Genomic DNA, 23,819 nt, shown 5'->3' with positions numbered 1-23,819 from the left:
GACTATCTGTGGGCGGAGGCATCGGTCATGTGATTAATTAGCGCTCGAATTATTTCGCACGATACATAAGTAGCATGTTGCGATCATGATACCTAATATAGAAAGACTACTTATGGATTTACGCGCGTTGGCACTGCTGGATTGAGTAACAGTGCAAGGTCTTCAATGGTTTTAGATTATATTGAAAGAAAGATATTATCTTTCTCCAACACTATTATAGTTGCACTAAAATCGAGTGGACGTAAGTAAGTCTAGGGACCGTTATAAACTCCTCAACGTTATTAGAAATTAGAATAAACAAGCCCTCCTTTGTTCCGTAAGAATTTATAACCTTAATGTGCGTTGAACCTTGAATGCGGATGAGGCCGAGTGGACCTTCGGTTATGTAGTGTGTTGGTGCCCATGATTCTCAACCAATTAAAAGAATCTCGCCCGGCTAGCTCAATCGGTAGAGCGTGAGACTCTTAATCTCAAGGTTGTGGGTTCGACCCCCACGTCGGGCTCAATTCCCGGCGGCGAGTTCGTTTCTTTTTTTTGTTTTTCCCTTTTTGCTTCTTGCTTGTTTGTACATATAGTATATATAGTATACATTTGCTATGCTTACTTATTATGATTACTGAATTGGAAATCACTGAATAGTGAAGCACGTAGTTTGCAGTTTCTCCAGGAGGTAGTAGTTATCGGTAATGCAAATCCGCTCGATTTATCATGATTCCTGTAAAATCTGTCCATCTATTCTGGTCCTGCCGCTCGTCCGTCACAATTTGTTACCTAGACCACGACTTGCTGCCGATATCCAAATCCGCAGTTGATGCAATTTAGTTAGCACAACACAATCCCCTAGTTCCCGAGAACCTATTCTAAATGAACAGCTTCGAGCCGTGGTACTTGGTCTTTTGCTTGTAGGTCTCCGACTTGCCGACCCCGCGACTGAAACCAGCCTCACTGAAATCCTCGTCCGTTCGCTTGGGGAAGCCCTTGAGCGAGCGGGCATACGTGGCAACGGAGTGCGCGACGAGCTGAAACTCGGGGATTGCGCGTTAGCATTACAGTGATGATACATGTGCAGGAAAGGAGGGAAACGGCACTTGACAGAAACAGCTTACCTTTGTGTTGAGCTCCCAGGCGGTCAGGTTCAGATTGCTGACGTCGTCGCAGAGGGCGTGGTAGCAGACGTCGTAGGGGACGCCGGGCTCGCCGCCGAACTGGCCGGCCTCCTTCTTGGACTTGATGCCCTCGGCGCCCGTGGCGATGCCGCCGCCGGGGATGCCGTGGCGGATGAAGCCGTCGTAGTCGCTGCGGCCGTCGAAGGCGATAAAGGTGTAATTGAGGCCGTGCGCGGCGTACCAGTCGACGTAGAGGTCGCGCAGCTCCTGCGAGCCGACGGGGTTGACGTCGTTGCGCGCGTCGTAGATCTGGAAGGCGAAGTTGGGGCTCGCCAGCATGTCGTAGTCCATAAACAGGCGGATCTTGCGGTTTTCTGACGGTGTCAGCACGTCCACGTAGTAGTCGGACCCCAGCAGCCCCTCCTCCTCGCCCGCCCACCACGCGAACCGCACGCAGTTGTTGACCGAGAAGTTAGTCAGCTGCGTCGCCACCTCCAGCAGCGTGATGCTACCGGACCCGTCGTCGTTGATCCCCGGGCCCTCGGGCACCGAGTCGCTGTGCCCGCCGAGCATGACGCAGTTGTCCGGGTCGCCCTGCGTCGTCTGCGCGATGATGTTGTCCGTGACGATGGTGTTGACCACGGCGTCAATGTACGCGATCACGTCGACGGTGTCCCCCTTGGCGAGCTTGGCGAGCACCGGCGCCGCTTCCGACCCGGCCAGGCCGAACGTGGCGACGTGGTCGGGCGACGGCGTGCCCAGGGTGCCCTGCACGGGGAAGGTCTCGTAGTTGAAGACGATGGCGGCGATGGCCCCGGCCTTGCCGGCCAGCTCTGATTTGGTGCCAAAGGGGCAGGTGCCTCGCTTGACGAAGGCGACCTGGCCAGACACGGCGGCCGGGTAGTCGTCGGCGTCGCAGCCCTCATTTGCGACAAGGACCAGGTGGCCGTAGACGGGCTGTTTGTTTTTAGTGGGCGGGGTCAGGCTCATGGGCGAGGCCGAGGCGGGGACCTCGTGGTCCAGCACCAGGCGGAACTCGAAGACATTGCCCGAGACGGCGGGGAAGGGCTGCTTGGACAGAGTGTAGTAGTCACCCAGCGCGGCGAGAGACTTGTAGATGTAGTCGAGCGTGCCGACGTGGCCGGCGCTGCCAATGACGCGCGTGGGATGGTTGTACTCGGGCTCGCCCAGCTTCGCGATCTCAAAGAGTTCCTTTGCGCGGCCCAGAAGGCTGTCTTTGCTGATGGCTGCTTGCAAGTCCTCGGAGTCGACCAAGGGCTTATCACGGCCAGCGCTGGCTGGAGCCTGGGCCGAGGCCGGGAGGCGGGCCTGAGCTGGCTCGACGGCGTCGACGAGCGGCTTTTGCAATTGGACCTGCAGCGCGGACACGCCTCCCAAAACCGCCAGCCCGCCCACTGCGAGTCGCTTGAGGCCTGCCATTTTTGCCGGTGCCGTGTTCTCCGACGTCGCGATGCTGAAAGCGGAGAGAGTTGGGATGGAAGATTTTGTCGAAAGAAGCTGGCGAGTTCAGCCGCTGGCGGATTCAAGACACAGCAGCCCAGCCGCAGCACAATGTTGCTGGGCCGACAAAAAGCACGCCATTCCCATTCGGGCTGGGTTTGTGGCCCAGGCGGAGGCTAACTGACCTAGCCGAGCTAGCGTCGATAACGCTGTTACGAAGGTGGGGTCGCTGTGTGCTGCGGCCGGGCCTTGGACGCCGGAGGCCGCCCCAATTGCTAGCTAGAGCCTAGCGATCGCGATTGTGGTCCTGCCCTGCAGACCCCGCCATGCCCGATCAATGTGCAACGCCAGATGCGTTGCATGGCAGCGCAGCGTCTGAGAGCATTGGCTTGAGGCTCGAAAGCTTAGCTGGATAGCCGTCTGATCATGCACCCCGGAATATCTGACGTATTTAAGAACAGAGTCGATGGCCGAAATTCGGCAACGGAGGTGGGAAGAAGGGGCTTGCTTCGCCAAAAAATCACTCGCCAAGGTATTTGTGTAGGTACTTTGCTTCACATGTTTGCCATTCTCGTTGCTATTGTGATCAGCTGCAGTCAATGATGGATACCTGCACCATTGGGACACGAGAACAAAAGGCAGAAAAAACTGTGCTCAGCATCATGAGCCAATATAATCTCGAGGTAAGTACCAGGTATCTAATCTCAGAAAATTTAAACTAGTGTAATGGCCAAAAAGGCCTGGGTATCATCAAAAACGTATTTATCGTACACGTCCACTGCGAATGTGATCACTCGCTCCCTCCGTGGTAATTCCGGTTGCCCCGATACTCGGGATGCAGCCGGTCGGGCTCGGGGTGCGCCTCGTTGGACGCCCTGCGCTTGCGCATGTCCCTCTCGCCGCGCAGGTACTCCTGCCACTCCCTCTCGCGGCGCTTCATCTCGCTCAGGTCGTCCGACAGGCGCTTCTTATCCCTTTCCCATTTGGCGCGCTCCTGCTTGAAGTCGGCCTGCAGCTCCTCGGACACGGCGCGGCGCACCGTTGTCTGCACCCACACGATCTGGTGGTCGTAGCACCGTTCCGGCAGCTCGCCGCTCGCGCTAGCCGCTGGGCTAGTCGGGCCCGCTAACATGCGCACCTTGGGGCAGAGCGGTACCACGCATGCGTGCTTGGCGCTGCAGAAGCCGTTCTCGAAGCTCGCCTCGTTGCCGCAGTCGGCCGAGCGGCACTGGTGGTTGACACAGAGTGAGCTGTTTCCGTCGGCGCCCCGCCGCGCACACGGCGCCTTCCGGCACCGGTGGTCTTCGCAGAAGTCGCTCGGGTAGTTGCACCGCCGCAGGCAGCCGCGCACCTTGCACCCGTGGACAGTGCAGAAGAGCGAGTCGGCGCGGTCTAGGTCCGCGATGGGCCGGGAGCAGTCGTTGAGCGTGCACCGGTGCATTGAGCACAGGCTGCCGCCGCTGGGATCCCGGTCGTCGGCGCAGTTCGGGATCACGCAGGCGTGCGCGGAGCAGAAGCGCCTGGATTCCTTCCTCGGCCGTCTGCAGCCCGGTGTGCTGCAGCTGGAGTATTGCTTGCCCTTCCTTAGATGTTCCGCGCACAGGTTCGTCTCGACGGCCTGCAGCGGGCAGGCGTCGACCTCGCAGGTGTGCCTCGAGCAGAAGGTGCTGTGAAGATTTGTGGCGGGATAGTTTGTGCATTGTGGGGCGGCGCAGTCGGTGTGCTTCTTGCAGCGCTGTTGCAAGAGGTTGTCGATGCCATCGAGACACGGCGACTTCGTGCAGCGATGGGTTTGGCAGAACCAAGGCCATGTGCCGTCGTCGTTCTGGCCCTTCTCGCGGCAGCGAGGAGTACCGCACCGTATGTGGTCGGCGCAATACCGTTGATCAGCTAGCCTTGGAAGGGGGCAATGGTAGCCCTCGTTGTCGGGAAGTGTCTTGTCGCATGTGTGTCGGATGCAGTAGAGGGAGTAGACCTTTTGAGGCCCAATCATGGCGAACACATGCTTGCGGCGGCAGCCATCGACGCGGCAGGCTCTGGGGTCGGAGGAGGATGCGCTTGAGAAGTCGGACATGGGCAAAAAGGGCGTTTTTGGTGTGGATGTTGGTGAGGCGACGAGGGCGATGAGGGCGTAAAGGAGTTCGGAATTCGCTTGGTGGCAGGACAAGGGATGGACGCTTGGCGGTAGAGACGAAGTAGACTTGTGGAATCGAGTCAAGTGACTGGAACAAGATGCAGATGATCGATTGCACTGTTAAGGTCCGTAGATCTAGACCAGCAGACCAAGACCGGGGAGCGAGTGCGGTTTTAAGTGCACTTTGGGTCTAGCCCTTTAAGTCCTACCCCACGCTGTAGTGAGCAGTGGTTCGCAGAACTGAGGCAGCCGTGGCGTTGACCTGCAGCGGAGCGGCACGGGAGATGCAAGGTGCCTAGCCTGACTGCGCGTAGCGTACCCGCTGCGCACACAGGGGCTTCCAGGTCTGGGCTGTCGTCCCTCCCTCTCAGCCCCAGGATGCAAATCGCCAGATTGGACGACGCGCCTCAGCTGCGACTGCGGCATCCTAAGGAAGAGAAAGGCTGACCCCATTCATGACGGGCCGCGCCTCACCTGAGCCCTGGCTACGGGAAGCTGGGGCAATTCCATGTTGTGATTTTCATCAGCTTGAACTTGCCGTCTGGATTCCACATCTGCTGTTTGCAAAATTCGGTACGTATTGCATGGTACATGTACAATGCTGTCGCCTGGTGCTCGTAGTGGTTGGGCTGAATTTCGTCTTCTCATTTCCGCGGCGGCCGCTGTGGCGCGCCCAATGTCGGACACACAAGGCGTCCATCGTATTGGGCTCGGTGAAGTTTGAGAGCCTCGTCGGAGTTTGGCAGCGAGAGGGATTTTACACCTCAGAGGAGTGCTGGCTCCCCGCGCTAGTGTGCTCCAAAAGCGGGGTGTGTGCCGCGGGTCGTCGTCATCCCCACCTTTTCGATGGCAGGTGCCTAAAACCTTGAACGTCATTCGCGGTCCCACCCTGGCTGCCTCACAATTTTGGCTGTATGGGTGCACTGGGTACTGGGTACGATTCCCGGTGAGCCTGGCCGGGATTTGCGGCCATTATTGCCAATGATAAGCTGCGGCCGTTATTGCCAATGATAGGCGCCCCATGGCAGGTTTGTTGCCGTCGACTGGACTGTTCGGCCGCCGCACGCCCCATCGGCTGCGGCCCCTTCCCAACAAAATTCAGCTGTGTGAGCAACCCTAACCCTTTTTGTTTCGTTTTCCTTCCTTGACCATCGGCGCCCCAATCAACTTTACATAGGAGAAGGTTGTGGACGACCTTAAAATAGACCAAATTCACCACACCACTAACTATTTCTTCTTTAACCTCACAATTCGTCTAGGAAGTGTCGTCCAACAAATTGCTGCTACTAGTCTTAACCCTAGCTCTCCAGATCGAACTGGAATACCAATGACAGGAGAAAAGAGGGAAGCTGGCAGATAAACAGCTTTGCCTTCTCCAGGGGCTTGGCCCGAAACGGGTGCAGAAGGGATTCTGGCTCGAGTCCCGCTGGGTCCTGCAGGTGCTGTCCATGGCAAGGCGCGCTGCCTTTCGCGGCCATACGATGGAGCGCGCCCTGCCAATCACCACCTTCGACTGCGCCGTTTTTCAGCCCAAATTGTGCTACCCGTTGTTGGCGGATGGAGGGTGGGGGGAGAAGGTACAGCTCGAACCTGCCCGCTATCCAGGGACCGTCCTGTTGAAGGGTAAATCAAATCGACTTCTTGAGGCAGTAGGTGCGGAAGACAACTGTCACAAGTCTCTTGTCTGAGTGTTCTAGGGACTGACTTCTGTGTCTCTTTTTTATGAGCCTTGTTTGACTGACAACCCGCAGCCTAAGGCTACGGATCGTAGGGGTCTCGTCACTACCAGTGGCAAGGCTTAGGTCAAGCGCAGTACATTACTGCCCAAAGCAAGCACACCGTCACGCTCTCACGCTCACCCGGCACGGATACCCGTCCACTGGATGCCCGCCGCCGGCCATGGTCTGATACGCGCGCTCGCCGTTTACATGCTCGACGCCCGCGGCCGGATGCAGGGCGTCCCACTCATCATACGCGTGGCGGACATCGAACTCGCGCGCCGCCAGCACCAGCGTGATCTTGACGTCGAGCAGCGCGAGCGTTTGGCCCAGGCAGTTGCATGGGCCGTGCTCGAACGCCCGTCAGCCGCCCTTGGGAGGGGGGGGGGCCAACAGCACATCATCACCAGAGTCTGATGTGGCATTATTGAACCAGCGCTCTAGTCAGAACCCATGCGCGTCGGCCTAGTACCGCGCGTTGCGCTGCAAGGCCGAGTGCAGCACCCAGATGTTGGTGCCAGCGGTCGAGTGGCAGTTGCCGTGGGCGTCGACGAGCGACACGCCGGGCAGCCCACCGCGCATGACCAAGGCCGGCGGGAACATGCAGAGCGCTTCCTTGATCGCAGCCACCGTGTACGGGAGCCGGTTGAGCAGGTGCTGCTGTGCGCAGATCGTGTCAGCGGTAGTAGTGGTGTCGGCCCCAAACACGGCGTCGTGCTCGACGCGCACTTACGCCAGCGCCGCCGGGTGCGCCTGCAGCAGGTAGAAGCGGTAGCAGATGGTCCATGATATTGAGTCGTGGCCCACGAACAGGAACACCCGGATCTGCGTCGTGGCTCAGGCCTTGAACGCTGCATCGAGGCACTTGGGGCGGCTGCCGGCGGTGGCGAGCTGCTGCGCGGGGTTCCAGCGGCGCAGGATCGGCGGCTTGGGCAGGTCGAGCTCCGGCGAGCACACCTGCGCGGCCAGCGGCGGCGAGCACACGACCAGCATCGGGTCGGCGAACGGCCACATGTCGACGTAGATGATGGAGTCGTCCGTCTCGTGCGCCTTGCAGAGCGCCTCGAACGCGTCGGGCTGCTGCGTGTCGCTCGGCAGCGTCTTCATGATGAGCGGTAGCGCGAGCAGGTGGCCTAGGATTGGGTCCACGGCGGCATGGGCCGCGTCGCGGGGTGTTAGCTGGATATGCACTTCGATTAACAGGGCAAGTGGTAGATCTCGCACCATCCCCTGCTGGTGCAGGCGGCAGAAGAACCGCCGGGCACGGTAGCCCCTGATGACCACATAGGCGAGGACAGTGGCGAAGGCTACGAGGAAGGCCGAAACGGCATGTTCCATGCTTAGTTCCACGATGTCAGCCATGACGGAGCTCATAAGGAATAAGGTGGGCAAACGTCTCTTTTTGTTTGGCTTGGTAATGAAGTCGGGACCACAATGTTGTCTGCCTCACTCTCGGCCTGCAGTTGTTGGACGTTGAAAGAATCAGCCTCAGAACCACGACGCCGGCTGTGACAAGGGTGCTCCGTATCGGTCGTGTTCCGCGTGAAGACGCAACCAACAAAGGATTGGGCTGTGCTGCTCATTGGCTCGAAGACTTCATTTTCTTCTTTCGGTTAGTGATCTCTTATCTGCTGTACAAAGTGTTGAATGAGATGGTTGCTATTTTGGTGCAGCTAAATAACATTAAGGGGTAAGACCTCAGGGGATGGTTGGCTAATATGTACAGTAACTACTACAGATTCAGCCTAATAATTCCTTAGGCATGCTGCTTTCATTCTACCACTCTTCAACAGGGCATCAAAAGAAGGCCCAGGGGGTGTTACTACGGGGACGACGACAGACCACTGAGCATCCATCCAGCCAGCTGGAAGAGCGCGAACTAGAAACCAATATACCCGACCCGTCCTGCACGTCGGAAAACTCAGCCAATTAAACAATCCGAAGAAGCGACGTGTTATCAGATGCAGAACTCACCACCCAGTCCAAGACAAACTCCTGGCGCGACAGCTGCGTGTCGAACGTCGGGAACTGGAAGACGAGGTCGATGAAGCACACGCTAGTGAGCTCAACACCGGGCTCGCCGACGTCGCAGGGCAGGTCGATCGCGGGGGTAGTCGAGATAGACAGCTGGTAGTCGTAGGCCGGGCTCTCGCCCTAGGTGCCATCGCAGCGACATGGCAGCGTCCTGGGTGCAACTGTGTTACAGCCTGGCGCGTTTTCTTTGTACCATCCGAGGAAGCATTTGGGGGGAGACGACACGCCGAGGTTGGCCTGGGACGTCCAGTCAGCTGGCTGGAACAGGGTCACCGAGGGGAAATAGGCCCAGTCCTGATACAGGCAAAGGAAAGTCAGTACCGAGACGAATTGTACGACAGACGAGAGAAGGACGCACCACGGTGTCTTGGGAAAGCACAGTCTTGTACGTGGTCAAGCCGGGATACCAGAAAGCACAGTAAAGTCCTGGAACCACCGCCGCCGTGATGCAGATGGTCAAGATGGTGTTGTAAATGTTGGGGGGAAAGTGTCACTCCCCTATTTGGTGGTCGGGAATTGGCGCGTCAGCTTAAGACCTCAATCTCTCGTCGAACAAGGAAAATGCTTGCCTCTTCGCGACTGCCAAACACGAAACATGGGTCTAGACAATAACAAGAAAGAGTACGGCGCCAAGGAGAGCCGAGGTTATGATGACATTCCTACGAGTCTGTGGCTCGGGTGTGCGACCAAGCATCTGGGGCGAGATCGTGACCAGCAAAACGCCGAATATGAAGTTCACGAAGAATGCAACCCGCCTGGACGGGATCGGATGGCCAAGAGAAGGTGCTGGAGGCTTTGAATGGCTTCCATCAAACCCTTCATCTGCACTCGGTCAGCGTTCCTGTCGCGCGGGAGAATAGCCGCTGACTTGGCGACGCCATTGCGAACTCTCACGGGCTCCTCCTTCAGCGTGCAGAAATATGGTGTTCGCGACGCGCCGGTCCAGGCCGAAAGGTGTGGTTCCACAGACTCCTTCGCCGCCGGCGAAGTGCTGGCAAGGCGACGTCGGCGAGTCTGTTTGGCAGCGGCACAGCCGACCCTCTATTATCCACCGTCGAATGAGAAAATGCGACGAGGAGGTTGCTTACAGAGTCAGCAGGTGCCCCAGTTTCACGTTGATCCATTTTCTCGTATATACCTAGCGATGCGGCTGAACCATTCGCCCCTTTCTCGCTGACAATAATCAAATGTTAAATGTCCACATTCCCATCGACGGGCCACAAGAACACCCCCAAGCTCCCACCTTCCCCAAACCCATCCCAAATCTCTCCACGTCCGGGCTCCAAACCCGTCTGGGCATATCAACCTCTCACGCGAACCCCACGAGTACTCGATAAAAATGAAACTCACCGTCGCGATCCCCGTCCTCCTCGGCGCCGGCACCACCCAAGTCTACGCGCAAAAGATCTACATTGACAAGGCGCCGGGCTACGCGGAGCTGCCGCCGTGTGCCAAGGTGCCAGTGAGCACCATCGTGCGGGACATGAAGCGGGGGTGCGGCGACGGCGGCCGGTACACGTCGTTCAGCTGCTTCTGCACGGCGAGCTCGAGCAAGTTCGCGTCCGTCATCGGCACAGATGTTGCTGCGAGGTGTGCGGCTAGCGGGATCGCCTCGCAGGGCTTGGTTGCCGCGCTGAGCGTTTTCGATAGCTATTGTCGGGTGCTGTCTACTGGTGATTAGCCCCCTTTGGTGTGGTGGTGTTGGCGAGGGTTGGTTGGTTCTTGTTGCTGACTGTTTTGCCTTGATGAAAGGGGCAACCACTACGGCCCCGGCCACTCTCGCTGCGCCCACTCTGGCTGCGGCCACCGCGACTCCCGCCATCTCGAGCTCGATTCCGACTGATACGGCGGTGGCTAACGGCACGATCTACAGCCCGGTCCGGGTGCCGACGGCGCCGGTCCCTTCTCCGACAGCAGCAGGGGCGAGGGTCGGTGCCGTCAAGATCTTGCCGTGGGCTTGCGGGGCAGCACTTGCGTTGGCGGTGCTGATGTGAAGCCCTCACGGCGTGTGGCATGTTTGATGAGGAGTTTATTGTACTGTATTTGCTTTGTCCGGTATGTGTGTTTTGTTGGCCAACTTATCTAGACTTGCTTTCTTTCTCTCAACTTTTATTGTCCCTAATTATAGCTTAGAATGTGAATCAAGTGTGATTTAAATTTTATACATAGGTATGCATGAAACTTGCTTCTCGCCCGACCACGCGCACCAGTCGTACACGAGCGCCAGGAAGACGGTTGACTTGATGAGAAAGATCGTTCGGTTGCTCATCACGCGCGCGGCTACACTGATAGCTACGAGGCCGCCCGCCCCCGCCCAGACGACGGGGTTGCTGGCCAGCACCGCGAAGCCGAAGTCGCCGAACGAGTTGGCATGGTTTGACATGGCCACGCCCTTCAGCTCGTCGCTCGCCTCGCCTCGAATACCTGCGAAGTAGGCAGTCTTGCCAGCCTCCTCGTCGTCTTCAAAGGTTATTTTAAACTCCTTTTTGAACACTTTGTGGAGTGAGCTGAGGAATTCTGTGTCGTGATCCTCATTTGACTTTAGGGGATTGAAGGGATTGAGAAAGGAGTCGCGGGCGTCCTTGATGAGAGGAATAGCCTTTCGAATCGCACAGATCCTTCTCCTCCTCAAAGACGCCCCAAAGGCCTCCCGGTGGTTGGTGGCTAGGAGATCCTCACCCACGTGGCGTGACCGGGAGAGCAGTTCCTTGAACAAGTTTGCCGGATCTTGGCGGGACAGCGCGGTTAGTTTATGTCTGAGACCTTAATAAACTATTCACTTTGGGGCTTGTGTACTGACCTCTTGGGAACCGGCCGCTGACAAGATAGCAGTCGAGAACTGGGTTGATGCCCCATGTCTTGCCGGCCTCCCGAACTCTTTCAGAAAGGCGCGTCAAGACCTCGGTTTTCTTCGCTTTGAGAACGTTTCGTGTATTTGTGACGATGATGTGTTTGGACGAAGGGCGATCGTTGGGCAAGATATCCCATTCGTACTGGATGTCGACGTCTGGGTGTGATTCGGCATAGGCACTCGTTGCCTTTGCTTTCTCTGCAGCCCGCAGCGTGTCGCATTTGGTGAGAACCAACATCACCTTGACTATTTCAAAGTCGAGACGGAGGAAAAGTTGGTAATCGGCCTCTTCGAGTCTTCGGTCAAGCGAAATGCAGTACCTGATTAGATAGCACAAGAGTGAGTTCATATTCTCACAGGAGAGGCGACCCTCGTTCTGTAACATACCACATACAGTGAACCTGTTCGGTTATGTTCTGCAATGCGCGGCGAGTCTTTAGAAAAGCTTGCACGATGTCGTACGTTGCCGTCTCGCCGGCCTCAAATCCCATTGAGTCGTGGAAGATGTTCTCCGAGGTCTTGTACTCCTTGTTGATATCGTGATCTACAGATCTCATCCCGTCGCTGACCGTGGCCTAAGTGTTTTTTCCAGTTAGACAGTCATGCAGCTTGTGACAACTAAAGCGGGCTCTGCCGCCTCACCTCTGATGACGCTGTGATTGTTTGATCAACCACGACTGCCAACCCCAGCTCTGCCGCATATCAGAATACGCGGGCGCTCGACATGGAGATCTGGTTGGTAAGGTCTGAATCCATGAATTGTCGCATTTGCGTCTCTCATTGCGAAGTCATCTATGTGGTGGTTCATACTCAGCAACTTGAGCATGGCTGACAACTGGAAGGAGGAAGACGCGTCCTGAGGGCTCCACGGAAATTTGGGGAGCTGTTGAGTTGGTACGGACGGATGTATGAATGTTGTTCGTAGAGCTAAAATTCTCGTCAGCTGTCGGTTAATGACGGTAGTTGCACTGCAGAGTTAGAGGCAGGAAATTGAACTACTCGTGTCCTTGGCTCTGTGCCCACATACGGTTTCTTGAGTATCCAATCAGCTTGTTCGACGCAAAGGTCTTTCTTTCAGTGGTAGTAAGAGCCCCGAGCTTGCTTTTTGACAGCCTCGGCTCTGGCTCGAAACCGGATTTTGAATGGCCACCTTGTCGTGTGGCTTGAAGCCCAAGACGAGGCCGAGGCTTTGGGCTTCGGAAAGGATCCATTGCAGAGGCCACAGGGAAAGACCGTCCTCCTTGTTGGACCCCCCTCCCCCCCCATGATTCCGTGATCACCGAGAAACCAGCCTTCCTGGCAGCTTCGACCAGGGCTCAGCTCACTTTTCAAGGGGAGAACGGAGAGGAGCAAAGGCGTCCCGCATCTCCAGCAAAGCCAGGGCCTGGCATAAATGAGAAAAAATTACCGGACATCTCTACATTGTAGAGATCAAGGTCATTCACTGCCTTGACGGCGTCGAACAGTCCCATAAACTTGACCGAAGGCGACGGCAGAGTGTTTTGGGTTCTAGTTCCAGACAACCATCAGTCAGCATATGATACACTGGACGATAAAGCAAGTGGTTTGAACGAGCGAAAGTGACACACAAGTGGCGGTAGATCTGTGAACGTATTAGCAGGGGACTCATTAGTAAATGCAGGCGATGACGAACCTCGTGCTTTCTAGCTTCGTCATCGGCAGCAATGCTCTTGTACACCCGAAGTCCTTCCATGAACTTGGTGGCGAAATCGGGGAGCAGAGGATCGAGGGTGCCTGTGTAATGAAACAGACCCACAACTGCGCTCGCGATGACTGTGTTGCAATTAGCGGCAGGTTTGAGCTGTGCGAAGCAGTGAACAAAAGAACGCCCTAGAAATGGCTCAGTGGACTTACAACTTGCGCGATGAGAACTTGGTATCCGGTCGGACCACCGCCAAAGGCACCCGAGAGCAGCTTCTCAATGCCAGTATCCTCGGCGCCAATGCCCTTCCAGTACTGCTTCACCTATATCGTCGGTTAGCATGTAATTAGACAAGGAAAACAAGCTCGGACCCGAGACTTACCTGCAGCCATTCCTTGCCGTCCTCGGACTCGCTGGCGGGGGTCAATCCTTCTTTGAACACTCGGAAGATATTACTGGCATTTCCATGCATCGATCCTGAAGCAGTCAGCCGAATAATTCACACCGGAAACAAGACAACAGTTAATTACCAGCAGTGCCGTCTGGCAACATGCAGGTTCCATCGATGCAGCAGACGATGCGACGGGGAGGATGGAATTTGTTGCAGTCCGGGCACGAATCCCTCGCCCGCGGGGTACTACGACTGTAGAGGGACAAGGTACGTATGGCGTGCGTAACATCCTCGAGGCTAGGACTGGAAATGCTGGAGACGAACTCGTCAATATCCATGTTAACTGACCGAAACGCGGTCATGAAACCGTCGCTTTCTTGGGTAAATGCGGGTCTCGAAACACAGCCAGGGGCAAGATTAAACGTAAGGGAGGAGATTGAGGAGGAAAAGCGTCGAGGTCTGCGAAGAGTGGAACAGACGGATGAAGGGCACCGGAACTGAAAGCTGCATGCAGCACACCAACCTGATAAGACGAGCCTATCGACGGGCGAAAAACGGCCACACACCGTGGTCTGATCCAATAAACGACAGATTCTAATCAATAGGGGGTACAGCGTCGGCTGAAATCACAGAAAGCTCTGGGTCCAGACCGCGTCCAAGACCAGGAACAGGGGATATTCGCCACCGCCGACAGAGCCTTGTCCGAGCTACTTGCCCTCCATAATCGCCGCATTCACCTCTGCCATGTGGCTTAGAAAAACATTCCCATCGACATCTCATATGTACAGGCATAAAACCGGCGTACCTCCCTGGGGGTTCTTGGCAGCTGTTAACGCGTATTTCCTAGCAGCCCCCCAACAGCCTACCGACTCAACGGATTACTCAGGCAACTAGGCGCCAGCCATAACTTTTGGCTAATTTGCGTATCAATTAGGGCCTCAGGTTTGCTATTTGTAGGTTGCCCTTATTTCAAGGCCGACTCGGTAACGAAGAAATCGTCAGAGTGGAATTTGCGACGGTAAATGCGTTTTTAGGGCTTTTGACGGTTTTAGCGGCTTCAAGCCTTATTGACCCGGGCGGCCGGGCTGGCACATGGGAAGCGCATAGGCACTATTAGGCAGGAAGGTGGTCTTTCATGATTTTACCGACTGAAAATAAGCTCTAGGTATCTCAATTGCCAGCAGCTAGCAAGGACCCCCGAGGGGGTACGCCGATTTTTGGATGGGGTAACCAGATCAAAGCTCTAAATCTAACTATGGAAGTCTCTCCTTAAGGCAGGTCTTATTGAAGCAGACGAAATTATACATATATATAAAGGAGTATATCTCTTAGTTCTACACGCAAATCTAGTTTACAGAACCTCTTGGTCAAACTTTACGAATTCGTTACTCGCTGCAGTATAATGCATGAGGTGCTGGACCCCGTGTCCATTATCAGCCGGAAGCTGACGATCGAGACCGACCCACAGGAGAACTAGGTATTCCATGCAATAGCGGCTCACGGACTAGAAAATGGAGCGCTGAATGCCCCTTCCAACAGTCTCAACTCCCGTGTCGTGATATTTACCGACACTGCGCGCAAAAAAAACAAGTGAAATCAATTATTAGCTCTCGCAGTCGGACTACGACCTGAGCGATAGCTTGCACCTGTCTATCCACCCCCCTCCTCGGAATTAACGGCGTTGAGTTCTGTTGGAATAGCGATACTGGTGACCGCACACTAGCAGGGAGGAAGCAGAGATCGCGCGAGTACGCACGTGCAAGTAGGCACGTGCGGCGCGCGGACCTCTCACACACACACACAAAAACCCCGGTCGCAAGCAGAACCTATCTTAGTTCCAGAGAGAGAGAGGATGAATCAGAACAACTTTACACCCCCCCCGGTAGTACTACCACTTTTTGACCCGTTGGAACACCTACGTGGTTGGAATACCACGAACAAGTTCCCATGGTGCACGGTGCATGGCGCCGATGCGGTGTTGTTTGGACAGATTGATGCCACGGAGTGCAACGGCAAGGACCTGTCTTTTGCGAGGACAGTTTCACGCTCTGGGTCAAGGTCAGGACTCCTCTCTCCTAAGAACGAGGCGGCATGGGAAGTTACGAATATTTATTTGCTTATTTGCACTTGTTAGCTATTTATTTGCATGTTTGCACTTGTTAGTCAAGATAGCCTAGACAAATGCAGATCAAGCAAACCAGGTTCGTATCGAAAGCGTATCGCTGTCTTGGATAATTGATGTGCGCCGCTTTGATCCCCTTTTTGGCACATGGCGCGCGCTCATCCGAATCGGGTAATGGGCGCGCGCGGAATTCGCAGCCCGAGCCCCTGACCACATCTCGGATCCGTCGCCCACTTCCACCCTCGGACATGACGGTGTGCCGACTGGCTGTGATCAAGCCTGCCCAACACTGGAAACACCGCGCGGAAATCCGGTAACGTGCACGCCCCTTGGGGCCACGATCTCGGCATAGTCGGACACCGAGCAACGGCGTGCCCGTGCTTCCGAGGAGACGTATAAGTAGGGGACAGGCACCCAAGAAAGGGCGGTTGGTGAAACCCCAAGAGACACACTCCGAACATCAACAACAAGACTCTCATCACAAATAGACTGTCATCACAATTAGACTGTCATCACAAATAGATACCGCTTAAAGTCCCCCCCAACAAAAATAAACATGACGACCATTGCCATTGCAGGTGCCACAGGTGGTGTGGGCAAGACCATTGCCGAGCTTCTCTCCAAGAACCCGTTGTACAGGCCAATCATCCTGTCGCGCTCCAAGGTATTCTCACACACTTGCCCCTGCACCCCTCTGGCGGTCTAATTACTTACAGACCTACCGCAGCCCGCCGAGTCGCTGCATGCCAAGGTGCCTGTCATCGCCGTCGACTACAACGACGTCGAGGGCTCGGCCAAGCTTCTCGAGTCGCACGCCGTGCACACGGTCATCTCGACCATCCGCGTCAGCAGCCCCGAAGTGGCCCTCTCCGAGGTCAACCTGGCCAAGGCGTCGGCCAAGTCGCCGGTCACCAAGCGCTTCATCGCGAGCGACTTTGGCAGCATGCTGCCCGAGCCGTGCGTTTTCCCCGTCTTCTCATGGTCGATCCACAACCCTGACTCACCCATCACAGACAATACCGGCTGCCGTTCATCCAGGCGCGAGTCGAGGCATTCGAGGCGCTGCGCGAGCTGGCGCCGGCGCTCGAGTTCACGACGGTGCGGTGCGGGCTGATCGCCGACTTTCTCGGCACGCCCAACGTCCAGTCGCACATGCGCCCGCCGCCCGTCATCTTGTGGTTCGACCGCGAGAAGCAGGCGGCCGAGATCCCCGGGACCGGCGACGACGTCATCGCGTACGCGTACAGCTACGACATTGCGCGCTTCGTCGAGGCCGCGCTGGGCCTGCCGCGCTGGGAGGACGAGTCGACGCTCTTCTCGGGCAAGACGACGTTCAACGAGATTTTGGGCTTGTTTGAGAAGGCCACGGGTGCGTGCTTCCCACCGAAACAGGCGACAGACCAGATACGCTGACTTTACATAGGGTCGAAATGGGCCGTGACGTACTTTGACCCCCTAACCAAGTTGGCCAAGACGGACAAGAAGTTCTACCCACCCGACTACTTCTCGCTCTACCTGGTGCAGGGCCTGATGGACGTGGCCGAGGACAAGAGTTGGAACAAGCAGTTTCCCGACCTCAAGACGACGAGCGTGGAGGAGATTGTCGGGGCCTGGAAGGGCAAGTGACGGGTCCACCTCAGGGGTCGTGTCTGAGAACAAAAAGGGACACGAGACAAGGGAGCTGGCTCTACAGATTGATTTAGAGATGAATATCAAATACAACGCTGCTTACATATATCCCATTGTGGGAAACCCAAACAGTCTAATCCGTATTTTCATTTACTTCTTATTCTCGGCTTAGGATCAGGGCCTAGTCTCTTTATTCGCATCTATCCCCACATCCTCGACCCCAGCACACTTCTCAACAACACCAAAACCCTCAAACAAGCAACGCCGGCGTCCCTAGAACCCCTAAACAGTCCGCCAGATCCCACCCCCCATCCCCATCTCCATCCCCATCTCCATCCCCATCCCCATCCCCATCATCCCCAACCCGCTCCCAAACAGCATCCAAAACCCTCCCCACGCCACGCAACCCACTATACGTATGCAGATCCCCGGCACCCGCGATAACCGCACGAAACGCCGCGCGCTCGCCGCCCGCCTCGCGCGCACAGCAGCCAGCGACGCAGATGGGCCACGCGAGCGTGCGCAGCTGCGCCGCGCACCAGAACCGCGGCGGCGGGTGCAGCGCCGACGCCACGTCGACGCTGTTGATCGTGGCGTTGATGTCGGACGTGCCGCGGGCGGCGAGCAGGAGGAGCGAGAGGACGCGGTGGACGCTGGTGTGAATTTGTTCGTTGTCGTTGCTGTTGCTGTTGCTGTTGCTGTTGCTGTTGCTGTTGCTGTTGCTGTTGTTGTTGTTGTTGCTGTTCTTGTTGTTGTTGCTGTTCTTGTTGTTGTTGCTGTTCTTGTTGTTGTTGTTGTTATTGCTGTTGTTGTTTTTGCTGCTGTTGTTGTTGTTGCTGCTGTTGTTGTTGTTATTGCTGTTGTTGTTGTTGTTGCTGTTGTTGTTGTTGTTGTTGTTGTTAGGATAGGGTGAGGAGGTTGTGGTGGCTAGGTAGATACGTGTGGCGTGGGCCCAGACGCGCGCGGGTGTCGTCGAGGGCATCGGCGACGGACTTGTTGCTGGCGGCGGTGTAGTGGTAGGAACAGCCGCGTGGGCCGGGAGGTCCGGGCAGAAGGGCATTAGGCGGCGGATGTGGCGCGCGTGGAGTTCCGAGGGCGGCGGGGGCTGGGCAGCGTCGGCGGCGTCGAGGCGCGCCAGCCCGGCGTCGATCATGTCGGCGATGGGCGCTGCGCGCGTGGCGAGGTCCTGCGCTGATAGCCTGCCGGCGCGCTTCTCTGCTGCGAGTACCGCGGTTGCGCTGATGGCTTGCAGCGCCCAGTTTGGGCAGCCAACGAAGGCGGAGAGGTCCAGCCGGGGAGATTGGGATTCTGTGGTGGTGGTGGTGGCGGCGGAGGTGTCGGGAGACAGGATCAGCGGGTGCAGGCCGTGTAGCCGCGGCGGCTGGCGCAGGGCGGTGCTGGCGATGGTGTCGGTGAAGAGCAGGACGGCGGTGAAGAAGCGGAAGGCTTCCCGGTCTGGGGTCGGGTAACCGGCGGGGGCCATCTCGTGCAGCAGCCGCGAGAAGGCGTCGCTGTCGGCGCAGCCGTGCTGGGCAAAGATGTCGGCGAGCAGTGTCGCCGCCGGGTTGAGGTGCAGCTCCCACTGCTGCGAGGCGCCGACGAACATGTCGAAGATGAGCAGCTGCATGATGCTCTCCATGACGCGGGCCTGCTCGACGAGCGTGACGTCGGCGCCGCGGCGGGCGAGGCCCTGCAGGTCGCGCTGGATGGCGGCGAAGCACTTGTCCGACTCGCGCGCCACCTGGCCCCAGGCCGTGAACTTGCAGCCGGCGTAGGCGTCGCCGGGGAACACGTCGTTGAGCGCGACGGTGAAGAAGTAGGAGCTAAAGGCCAGCACCGAGTGGAACACGGCCTCGTTCTGCCGCAGAAACGCCAGCAGCCACGCCGGCGCCTTGCTGTGCGCCGTCCCCGGCGCCCGGTAGAAGGGGAATAGGTACGGAAAGTCGTTCTCCAGGTACATGTAGATGCAGTCGGCCTCGAGGTCCGCGCTGGTGTCGTTGAGGTATTGGTATTTCTCGAGCCGGTCAAGTGTGCTGATTGGCTGCGGAGCTGGCTCGGACGCGGACGCAGATGCAGACGCAGACGCAGATGCAGACGCAGACGCAGACGCAGACGTAGACGCAGACGCAGACGCAGACGCAGACGCAGACGCAGACGCAGACGCAGACGTAGACGCGAGCACGGCGGATTCCTCGAGTGCACAAGGTGACAGCAAAGCTACCCCTGAATCCAACGGGACTGAAAGCGTAGCCAAGTCCGGAGACGGCCCGGCAACCTCAGCTGGAGGCCCGGCAACCTCAGCTGGAGGCCTGGCTGGCTCGTTCCGGAGGCTGTAGTCGCGCTGCGACGTGACGATGAAGGCGCGGCTCGGATCTCGGCTCTCGTCGAGCTGCCGCCGTGCGCGCCGGCCGGCTGCACCCTGCTTGACCTGGGCCTTGATTTCCCGGGCCATGACGCGCTGCATGGTGGCGCCGTCCATCCAGTCGGGCTTGGCGGTGCCGGCGTGGCAGGCGATGTCGAGGTCGTCGCAACTGCCGCAGACGGGCCGGACGCCGTCGCATCTCTTGCGTCTTAACCGGCACGTCCAGCAGCTGAGAGCGTCGCCCTGCCTTGGTCTTGGCATTGGAGATTCCACGTATCCAACCTGTGAAGCGGCGTTGGAGTCTTGCTCTTGCCTGCCTGCCCCTGCACACGGCTATCGCGGACGCGACCAGGCCGCGGTATTTGCATCCTTGCTCGGACCTCGGGACTCGAACAACAGCGCGTATGCTTACTAATAGATACGCTCCCGGAGAATGTCACGGAAATAGCGAAGAGTGGCCGACGAATCCCTTTATTGGGTGCTGATTATTGAGACTGAGACTAATATTGCTAAGCTGTTGGTTGTCATTAGCAATGAACCCGTCTCTTCAACGCGACGTTGCGGGGGCTTCTTTGCTGACGTCTTGTCGTCTCATTGGGTTGTTTTTGCGAGTAAACAAGGAGCCAAGGCAAAAGATGTATTTGACCCTAGTCCAACGAGATAGGTAGGCGTGCAGTCTATTCGCCACACTAGACTGGCCTAAAAGATGAGCTTGAAACTAAGCTGGGTGCTGTTCGTAATTCCGTGAACATGACAGCGATGTGTCTGGACATCCTTGGCTGCGTGGCTGCGTGGCTGCGTGGCTGCGTGGCTGCGTGGCGGCGTGGCTGCGTGACGGCGTGGCTGCGTGGCGGCGTGGCGGCGTTGAGCTTTCGTCTGCCGGGTTGTCCAAAGTGGGTTTCGAGTTTCAGGAGAACTCTTCTTCGCAGCCGTTGCAGGTTGCAGAGAAGAGCAGCCAACCAACCCAATGCTGCTGGTGGAAATCGACCGAAGGTGCGTCTCTTCGGCTTGATTGGACATGCGACATACACGGTATGAGAGTCGGTGCTGCGGCCTTAAAAAATGCCCACCAGTTATCCGCCGCCATGCATGCATGCATGCGTGACGCATAATGCTGAGGGCCTCACTGCGGGAGGATAGCGGTAGGCCTCATCGCAACACTGTTGTGCGGCCAAGGCTCCGGAGGCTCACGCTGGCTCACGGCCCATAAATTAATATGTTCTTGTCTTCGACAAGACCGGAACCTTTCATATCGCAACCCACTTGAAAGCGCAATCAGAGAGCTGTCTCGGCTTGCGCACTTGATTTACCCTAAAATTCCCACTAGAGTTGTGCACCCATCGTTTGACTCAACCAGCAATCCAAAAACAAGACATCCACACTGCAACATGGGCCAGAAGTACTATGCAGTGGCAGTGGGCAGGAAAGTCGGTGTTTTTGACACATGGGAGTAGGTCGCCCTGTCCAGTCTCAGTCTATAAGCCGTGCCAGTGTTCGGTCAACTCATGACCTGCCCTCGACAGAGAGACTCGCGCCCTAGTCACCGGCTTCAAGGACAACCTCCACAAGTCGTTTTCCACAAGGGAAGCTGCCGAGACCTTTGTGTGCGAGAACGCGAAGCCGGCAGACGATGCCAGCTCTGGTGCCCCTGTCCGGTCCGATGACGACTCCGACACCGAGCCGGACTCGGACTATTGCCCCGAGCTAGAACCCGAGCCCGCGCCCAAGCCAAAGCAGCAGCCGCCCACCAACGTCAGCCGTGCTCCCAAGAACACCCGCCTTCCCCTGACGGAAGCCAAGAGGGCTCCTATGGCGACGGTGTCCGAGGAGAAGGGCAACAAACTCGACAGGACACGAGTGCCGACTGCGCTGGGAGATGGCGTCAAGGAGCTGGCCCGGCGCGGCCGCTCTAGCAACAACAGCAAGAGGGGAAAGAACATGGCTGACGGTGGCACCAAGAACAGAGCTCGGCAGGGCCGCAGCCACTGGCACAGAGACACCAGTGACGAGTCCGACTATGTTCTAGCGCAGGCCTCCAAGATGTTTGACTTGAGCATCCGCGTCTCTGGTGTGTAGAGTGGGCGGCATTGACTAGCTTCGGATAAGAGAAGGGCTATCGGCTTTCTGTCCTGTTTGTCCTAATTAATTGCCTCAATAATTAGCATGATTACTTTACCGGCACGTGAAGTTTGTTATATCACCAAGCCCCGTAGGCAGTGACGCCTTGCCTTCGTCTTTTCGTTTTCAAAGAAACAGAAATTCAATAACTATCCCCAAATAAAAGCGAAGGATGGAAATGAAAAGGGTGTAATTATGCGCGGTAAAGCAAGCTCCAACCTCCTTGCCAGTCTATACCAGGTCCAACAACAATCCAATTACCATGCCGCTAATTATGAACAATATCCGCCACAAACTCCCACGTCAAACCTCCGTCTCGGCTACCCCTTCTTTGTCCGCCTGACGCGCGGCCCGGCGGAAGGCGATGACGTCGCGGATCCCGCCGACAGCAATGCAGGAGCAGATGAACCTAAACCGCCACAACAAAGTCAGTTAGAATCCTTTTCTCAACATAACAGAGAGAGAAACCAGAACAAAAAGAAAAAGAAAAAGAAAAAGAAAAAGAAAAAGAAAAAGAAAAAGAAAAAGAAAAAGAAAAAGAAAAAGAAAAAGAAAAAGAAAAAGAAAAAGAAAAAGAAAAAGAAAAAGAAAAAGAAAAAGAAAAGAAAAGAAAAGAAAAGAAAAGAAAAGAAAAGAAAAGAAAAGAAAAGAAAAGAAAAGAAAAGAAAAAGAAACAAAAACTTACACCTGCACAACCATAGACGCCAAAATCCCCCCCGCCAATCCCGCAGCAGCGCCATCACCCTCCCTCAACGCCGGCAGCAGCCCATTCGCAACACAGAACCCGGCCGCGACACAGAATCCGGCCGCGAGCAAAGCGTCGTAGACGCCCCTGCCCAGCCGGTGGTGGCGCTGGCCGCAACGTAGCACCAGGACCACGTCGGCGGCGTGCCAGAACAGCACGGCGATGGCCGGCGACAGGCCGAAGTCGGTCCAGTGGCGGCGGTGCAGCGCGCCGGCTGCGACGGCTACGAGCGTGATTTGGACGACGGCGAGGATCGTGCCGCCGATGCGCGATGCGAGGTACGTGGTGCGGTGCGCCGCGGAAGGGGGGAAGGTTTGGGCGGGAGCTTCTGCTCGTTTCTTTGTGCCGCAGCAGTTTGTGCTGGCCGGTGCGGTCGGAGCAGTGGTGGAGAGCGTGGAGGAGGAGCTCGTGCTCGCCGTGCTGACTTTGGTGATGGTGGGTGTCGAAGGCATGTTTGGAGTGCGTGCTGTGGTTGTGGTTGGATGGAGAGGCTGTGAGCAATTCTCTGTGTTTGCAGCTCTGGAAACTCGGAAAAAGATGAGTAACTATGGCCAAGCAGTTCACATCGGACAAAGACGAGGCTTTAATATTCTCTCCCCCCTCGTTCGCACCCAACCTAATGCTCTGCCTCAGCCACCAACGCAACGCCCAGCGAGCTGTCGGGGACGTGGGCTATTGGCCCCGAAAGCCCACCAATCACGCAGAAGCGTATCCGTATCCGCAGCACCACCATTGGTCCCGAAAGCCCGCCAACCACGCAGAAGCGGATCCGTTAGGTATTCGTAGCGCAGCCATTGGTTCCCGAAAGCCAACGCGAATGCGATTGGCAGACAAGCCAGACTCCTGCGCCCAGACCGAGCCACAAAACGGTAGCCATGCCCCCCTCCCCCGCAGCACAGCCACACCCTTCAACACGTTGCTTGAGGAATCTGCCTCCAATCGCGGTTTGCGGGTCCGCGTCGGTGAAGAAACGGCTGATGCTTGTCTTGGCTCTACTGGCTGTCCGACGACGTCACCTAAACATAATCGGTGGCTGCGCATGCCGACGGCTGGCCGGCACCAGCAACAGCAGCGGCCATATTTTCGCCGACATCTCTGTCGACTACCTGTATGGACCGAGCCGATGAAGGGTGGGCATTTGAGCTTGTGCGGCCCTGGAATTTTGTTGTGGGTTGGGTAAGACAACGGCCTTTTAGGACAATGGCTAGTTATCTACCTACCTACTCATCGGGTAATAGAGCGGCACTTGAGACGGTTGGAACTGGAATTTGACGGGCGCACCCGCTAAACGTATTTCCGCCAAGATCTGCACAGGTGCCAGAGACTCGGGACGCTGAGCGGCGGCCCCTGACATGCCGCCATTTTTACACATGTCGCATCGTCCACCACTTTACACTGTCACATCGTCCACCACTTTACACTGTCGCATCGTCCACCACTTTACACTGCCGCATCGTCCACCACTTTACACTGTCGCATCGTCCA

The 23,819-nt window shown here is 56.8% G+C and overlaps 13 protein-coding genes and 1 non-coding gene across 14 annotated transcripts; 4 read left to right on the top strand and 10 right to left on the bottom strand.

Annotated features, from left to right (window-relative positions):
• The first annotated feature begins 430 nt into the window (after positions 1-430).
• Positions 431-503, top strand: B0T26DRAFT_t147. Its single transcript has one exon. It is a non-coding gene; the product is annotated as a tRNA-Lys (tRNA).
• A 24-nt stretch (positions 504-527) lies between these two features.
• On the bottom strand, positions 528-2,774 carry B0T26DRAFT_710154 (peptidase family M28). Its single transcript, XM_060441969.1, has 2 exons — positions 1,107-2,774; positions 528-1,019 (listed from the first exon to the last, which is right to left on the bottom strand). The coding sequence occupies exons 1-2, from the start codon at positions 2,544-2,546 to the stop codon at positions 861-863; spliced, it is 1,599 nt and encodes a 532-aa protein (XP_060296333.1). The 5' UTR covers positions 2,547-2,774; the 3' UTR covers positions 528-860.
• Positions 2,775-3,357: 583 nt separating this feature from the next.
• On the bottom strand, positions 3,358-4,560 carry B0T26DRAFT_645403 (uncharacterized protein; the record flags this gene model as incomplete). The annotated part of the gene is made up of 2 exons (XM_060437713.1): positions 3,358-3,795; positions 3,919-4,560. The coding sequence occupies 2 exons, from the start codon at positions 4,558-4,560 to the stop codon at positions 3,358-3,360; spliced, it is 1,080 nt and encodes a 359-aa protein (XP_060296332.1).
• A 1,696-nt stretch (positions 4,561-6,256) lies between these two features.
• Positions 6,257-7,206, bottom strand: B0T26DRAFT_871986 (uncharacterized protein; the record flags this gene model as incomplete). The annotated part of the gene is made up of 3 exons (XM_060447941.1): positions 6,257-6,770; positions 6,924-7,079; positions 7,153-7,206. The coding sequence occupies 3 exons, from the start codon at positions 7,204-7,206 to the stop codon at positions 6,543-6,545; spliced, it is 438 nt and encodes a 145-aa protein (XP_060296331.1). The 3' UTR covers positions 6,257-6,542.
• A 50-nt stretch (positions 7,207-7,256) lies between these two features.
• Positions 7,257-7,781, bottom strand: B0T26DRAFT_751579 (uncharacterized protein; the record flags this gene model as incomplete). The annotated part of the gene is made up of 1 exon (XM_060445394.1): positions 7,257-7,781. One exon carries the CDS (start codon positions 7,779-7,781, stop codon positions 7,257-7,259), a length of 525 nt encoding a protein of 174 aa, XP_060296330.1.
• Positions 7,782-8,348: 567 nt separating this feature from the next.
• On the bottom strand, positions 8,349-9,577 carry B0T26DRAFT_751578 (uncharacterized protein; the record flags this gene model as incomplete). Its single annotated transcript, XM_060445393.1, has 3 exons — positions 8,349-8,573; positions 9,282-9,467; positions 9,542-9,577. The coding sequence occupies 3 exons, from the start codon at positions 9,575-9,577 to the stop codon at positions 8,349-8,351; spliced, it is 447 nt and encodes a 148-aa protein (XP_060296329.1).
• On the top strand, positions 9,554-10,491 carry B0T26DRAFT_298961 (uncharacterized protein). Its single transcript, XM_060434245.1, has 2 exons — positions 9,554-10,126; positions 10,206-10,491. Exons 1-2 carry the CDS (start codon positions 9,793-9,795, stop codon positions 10,445-10,447), a joined length of 576 nt encoding a protein of 191 aa, XP_060296328.1. The 5' UTR covers positions 9,554-9,792; the 3' UTR covers positions 10,448-10,491.
• Positions 10,492-10,526: 35 nt separating this feature from the next.
• B0T26DRAFT_298953 (uncharacterized protein) lies at positions 10,527-12,181 on the bottom strand. Its single transcript, XM_060434244.1, has 4 exons — positions 11,947-12,181; positions 11,692-11,879; positions 11,254-11,624; positions 10,527-11,180 (listed from the first exon to the last, which is right to left on the bottom strand). The coding sequence occupies exons 2-4, from the start codon at positions 11,859-11,861 to the stop codon at positions 10,606-10,608; spliced, it is 1,116 nt and encodes a 371-aa protein (XP_060296327.1). The 5' UTR covers positions 11,862-11,879; positions 11,947-12,181; the 3' UTR covers positions 10,527-10,605.
• Positions 12,182-12,583: 402 nt separating this feature from the next.
• On the bottom strand, positions 12,584-13,820 carry B0T26DRAFT_710144 (uncharacterized protein). The gene is made up of 6 exons (XM_060441968.1): positions 13,498-13,820; positions 13,350-13,444; positions 13,180-13,290; positions 12,959-13,126; positions 12,894-12,907; positions 12,584-12,813 (listed from the first exon to the last, which is right to left on the bottom strand). The coding sequence occupies exons 1-6, from the start codon at positions 13,718-13,720 to the stop codon at positions 12,633-12,635; spliced, it is 792 nt and encodes a 263-aa protein (XP_060296326.1). The 5' UTR covers positions 13,721-13,820; the 3' UTR covers positions 12,584-12,632.
• A 1,767-nt stretch (positions 13,821-15,587) lies between these two features.
• Positions 15,588-16,191, bottom strand: B0T26DRAFT_298651 (uncharacterized protein). Its single transcript, XM_060434243.1, has one exon. It carries the CDS (start codon positions 15,957-15,959, stop codon positions 15,639-15,641), a length of 321 nt encoding a protein of 106 aa, XP_060296325.1. The 5' UTR covers positions 15,960-16,191; the 3' UTR covers positions 15,588-15,638.
• On the top strand, positions 16,037-17,106 carry B0T26DRAFT_645680 (uncharacterized protein; the record flags this gene model as incomplete). Its single annotated transcript, XM_060437751.1, has 4 exons — positions 16,037-16,144; positions 16,208-16,437; positions 16,494-16,849; positions 16,904-17,106. The coding sequence occupies 4 exons, from the start codon at positions 16,037-16,039 to the stop codon at positions 17,104-17,106; spliced, it is 897 nt and encodes a 298-aa protein (XP_060296324.1).
• A 31-nt stretch (positions 17,107-17,137) lies between these two features.
• B0T26DRAFT_829439 (fungal-specific transcription factor domain-containing protein) lies at positions 17,138-20,193 on the bottom strand. Its single transcript, XM_060447451.1, has 3 exons — positions 19,406-20,193; positions 18,099-19,123; positions 17,138-17,762 (listed from the first exon to the last, which is right to left on the bottom strand). The coding sequence occupies exons 1-3, from the start codon at positions 19,730-19,732 to the stop codon at positions 17,360-17,362; spliced, it is 1,755 nt and encodes a 584-aa protein (XP_060296323.1). The 5' UTR covers positions 19,733-20,193; the 3' UTR covers positions 17,138-17,359.
• Positions 20,194-20,859: 666 nt separating this feature from the next.
• B0T26DRAFT_751573 (uncharacterized protein) lies at positions 20,860-21,547 on the top strand (the record flags this gene model as incomplete). The annotated part of the gene is made up of 2 exons (XM_060445392.1): positions 20,860-20,921; positions 20,995-21,547. The coding sequence occupies 2 exons, from the start codon at positions 20,860-20,862 to the stop codon at positions 21,545-21,547; spliced, it is 615 nt and encodes a 204-aa protein (XP_060296322.1).
• Positions 21,548-21,665: 118 nt separating this feature from the next.
• Positions 21,666-23,237, bottom strand: B0T26DRAFT_298635 (uncharacterized protein). The gene is made up of 2 exons (XM_060434242.1): positions 22,275-23,237; positions 21,666-21,998 (listed from the first exon to the last, which is right to left on the bottom strand). The coding sequence occupies exons 1-2, from the start codon at positions 22,784-22,786 to the stop codon at positions 21,893-21,895; spliced, it is 618 nt and encodes a 205-aa protein (XP_060296321.1). The 5' UTR covers positions 22,787-23,237; the 3' UTR covers positions 21,666-21,892.
• Positions 23,238-23,819: the final 582 nt, after the last annotated feature.

Source organism: Lasiosphaeria miniovina (genome assembly GCF_030549165.1).
Source record: "Lasiosphaeria miniovina strain SMH2392-1A chromosome Unknown B0T26scaffold_4, whole genome shotgun sequence".
Taxonomy (NCBI): Eukaryota; Fungi; Ascomycota; class Sordariomycetes; order Sordariales; family Lasiosphaeriaceae; genus Lasiosphaeria; species Lasiosphaeria miniovina.
This window is presented reverse-complemented; position numbering and strand designations above follow the sequence as displayed.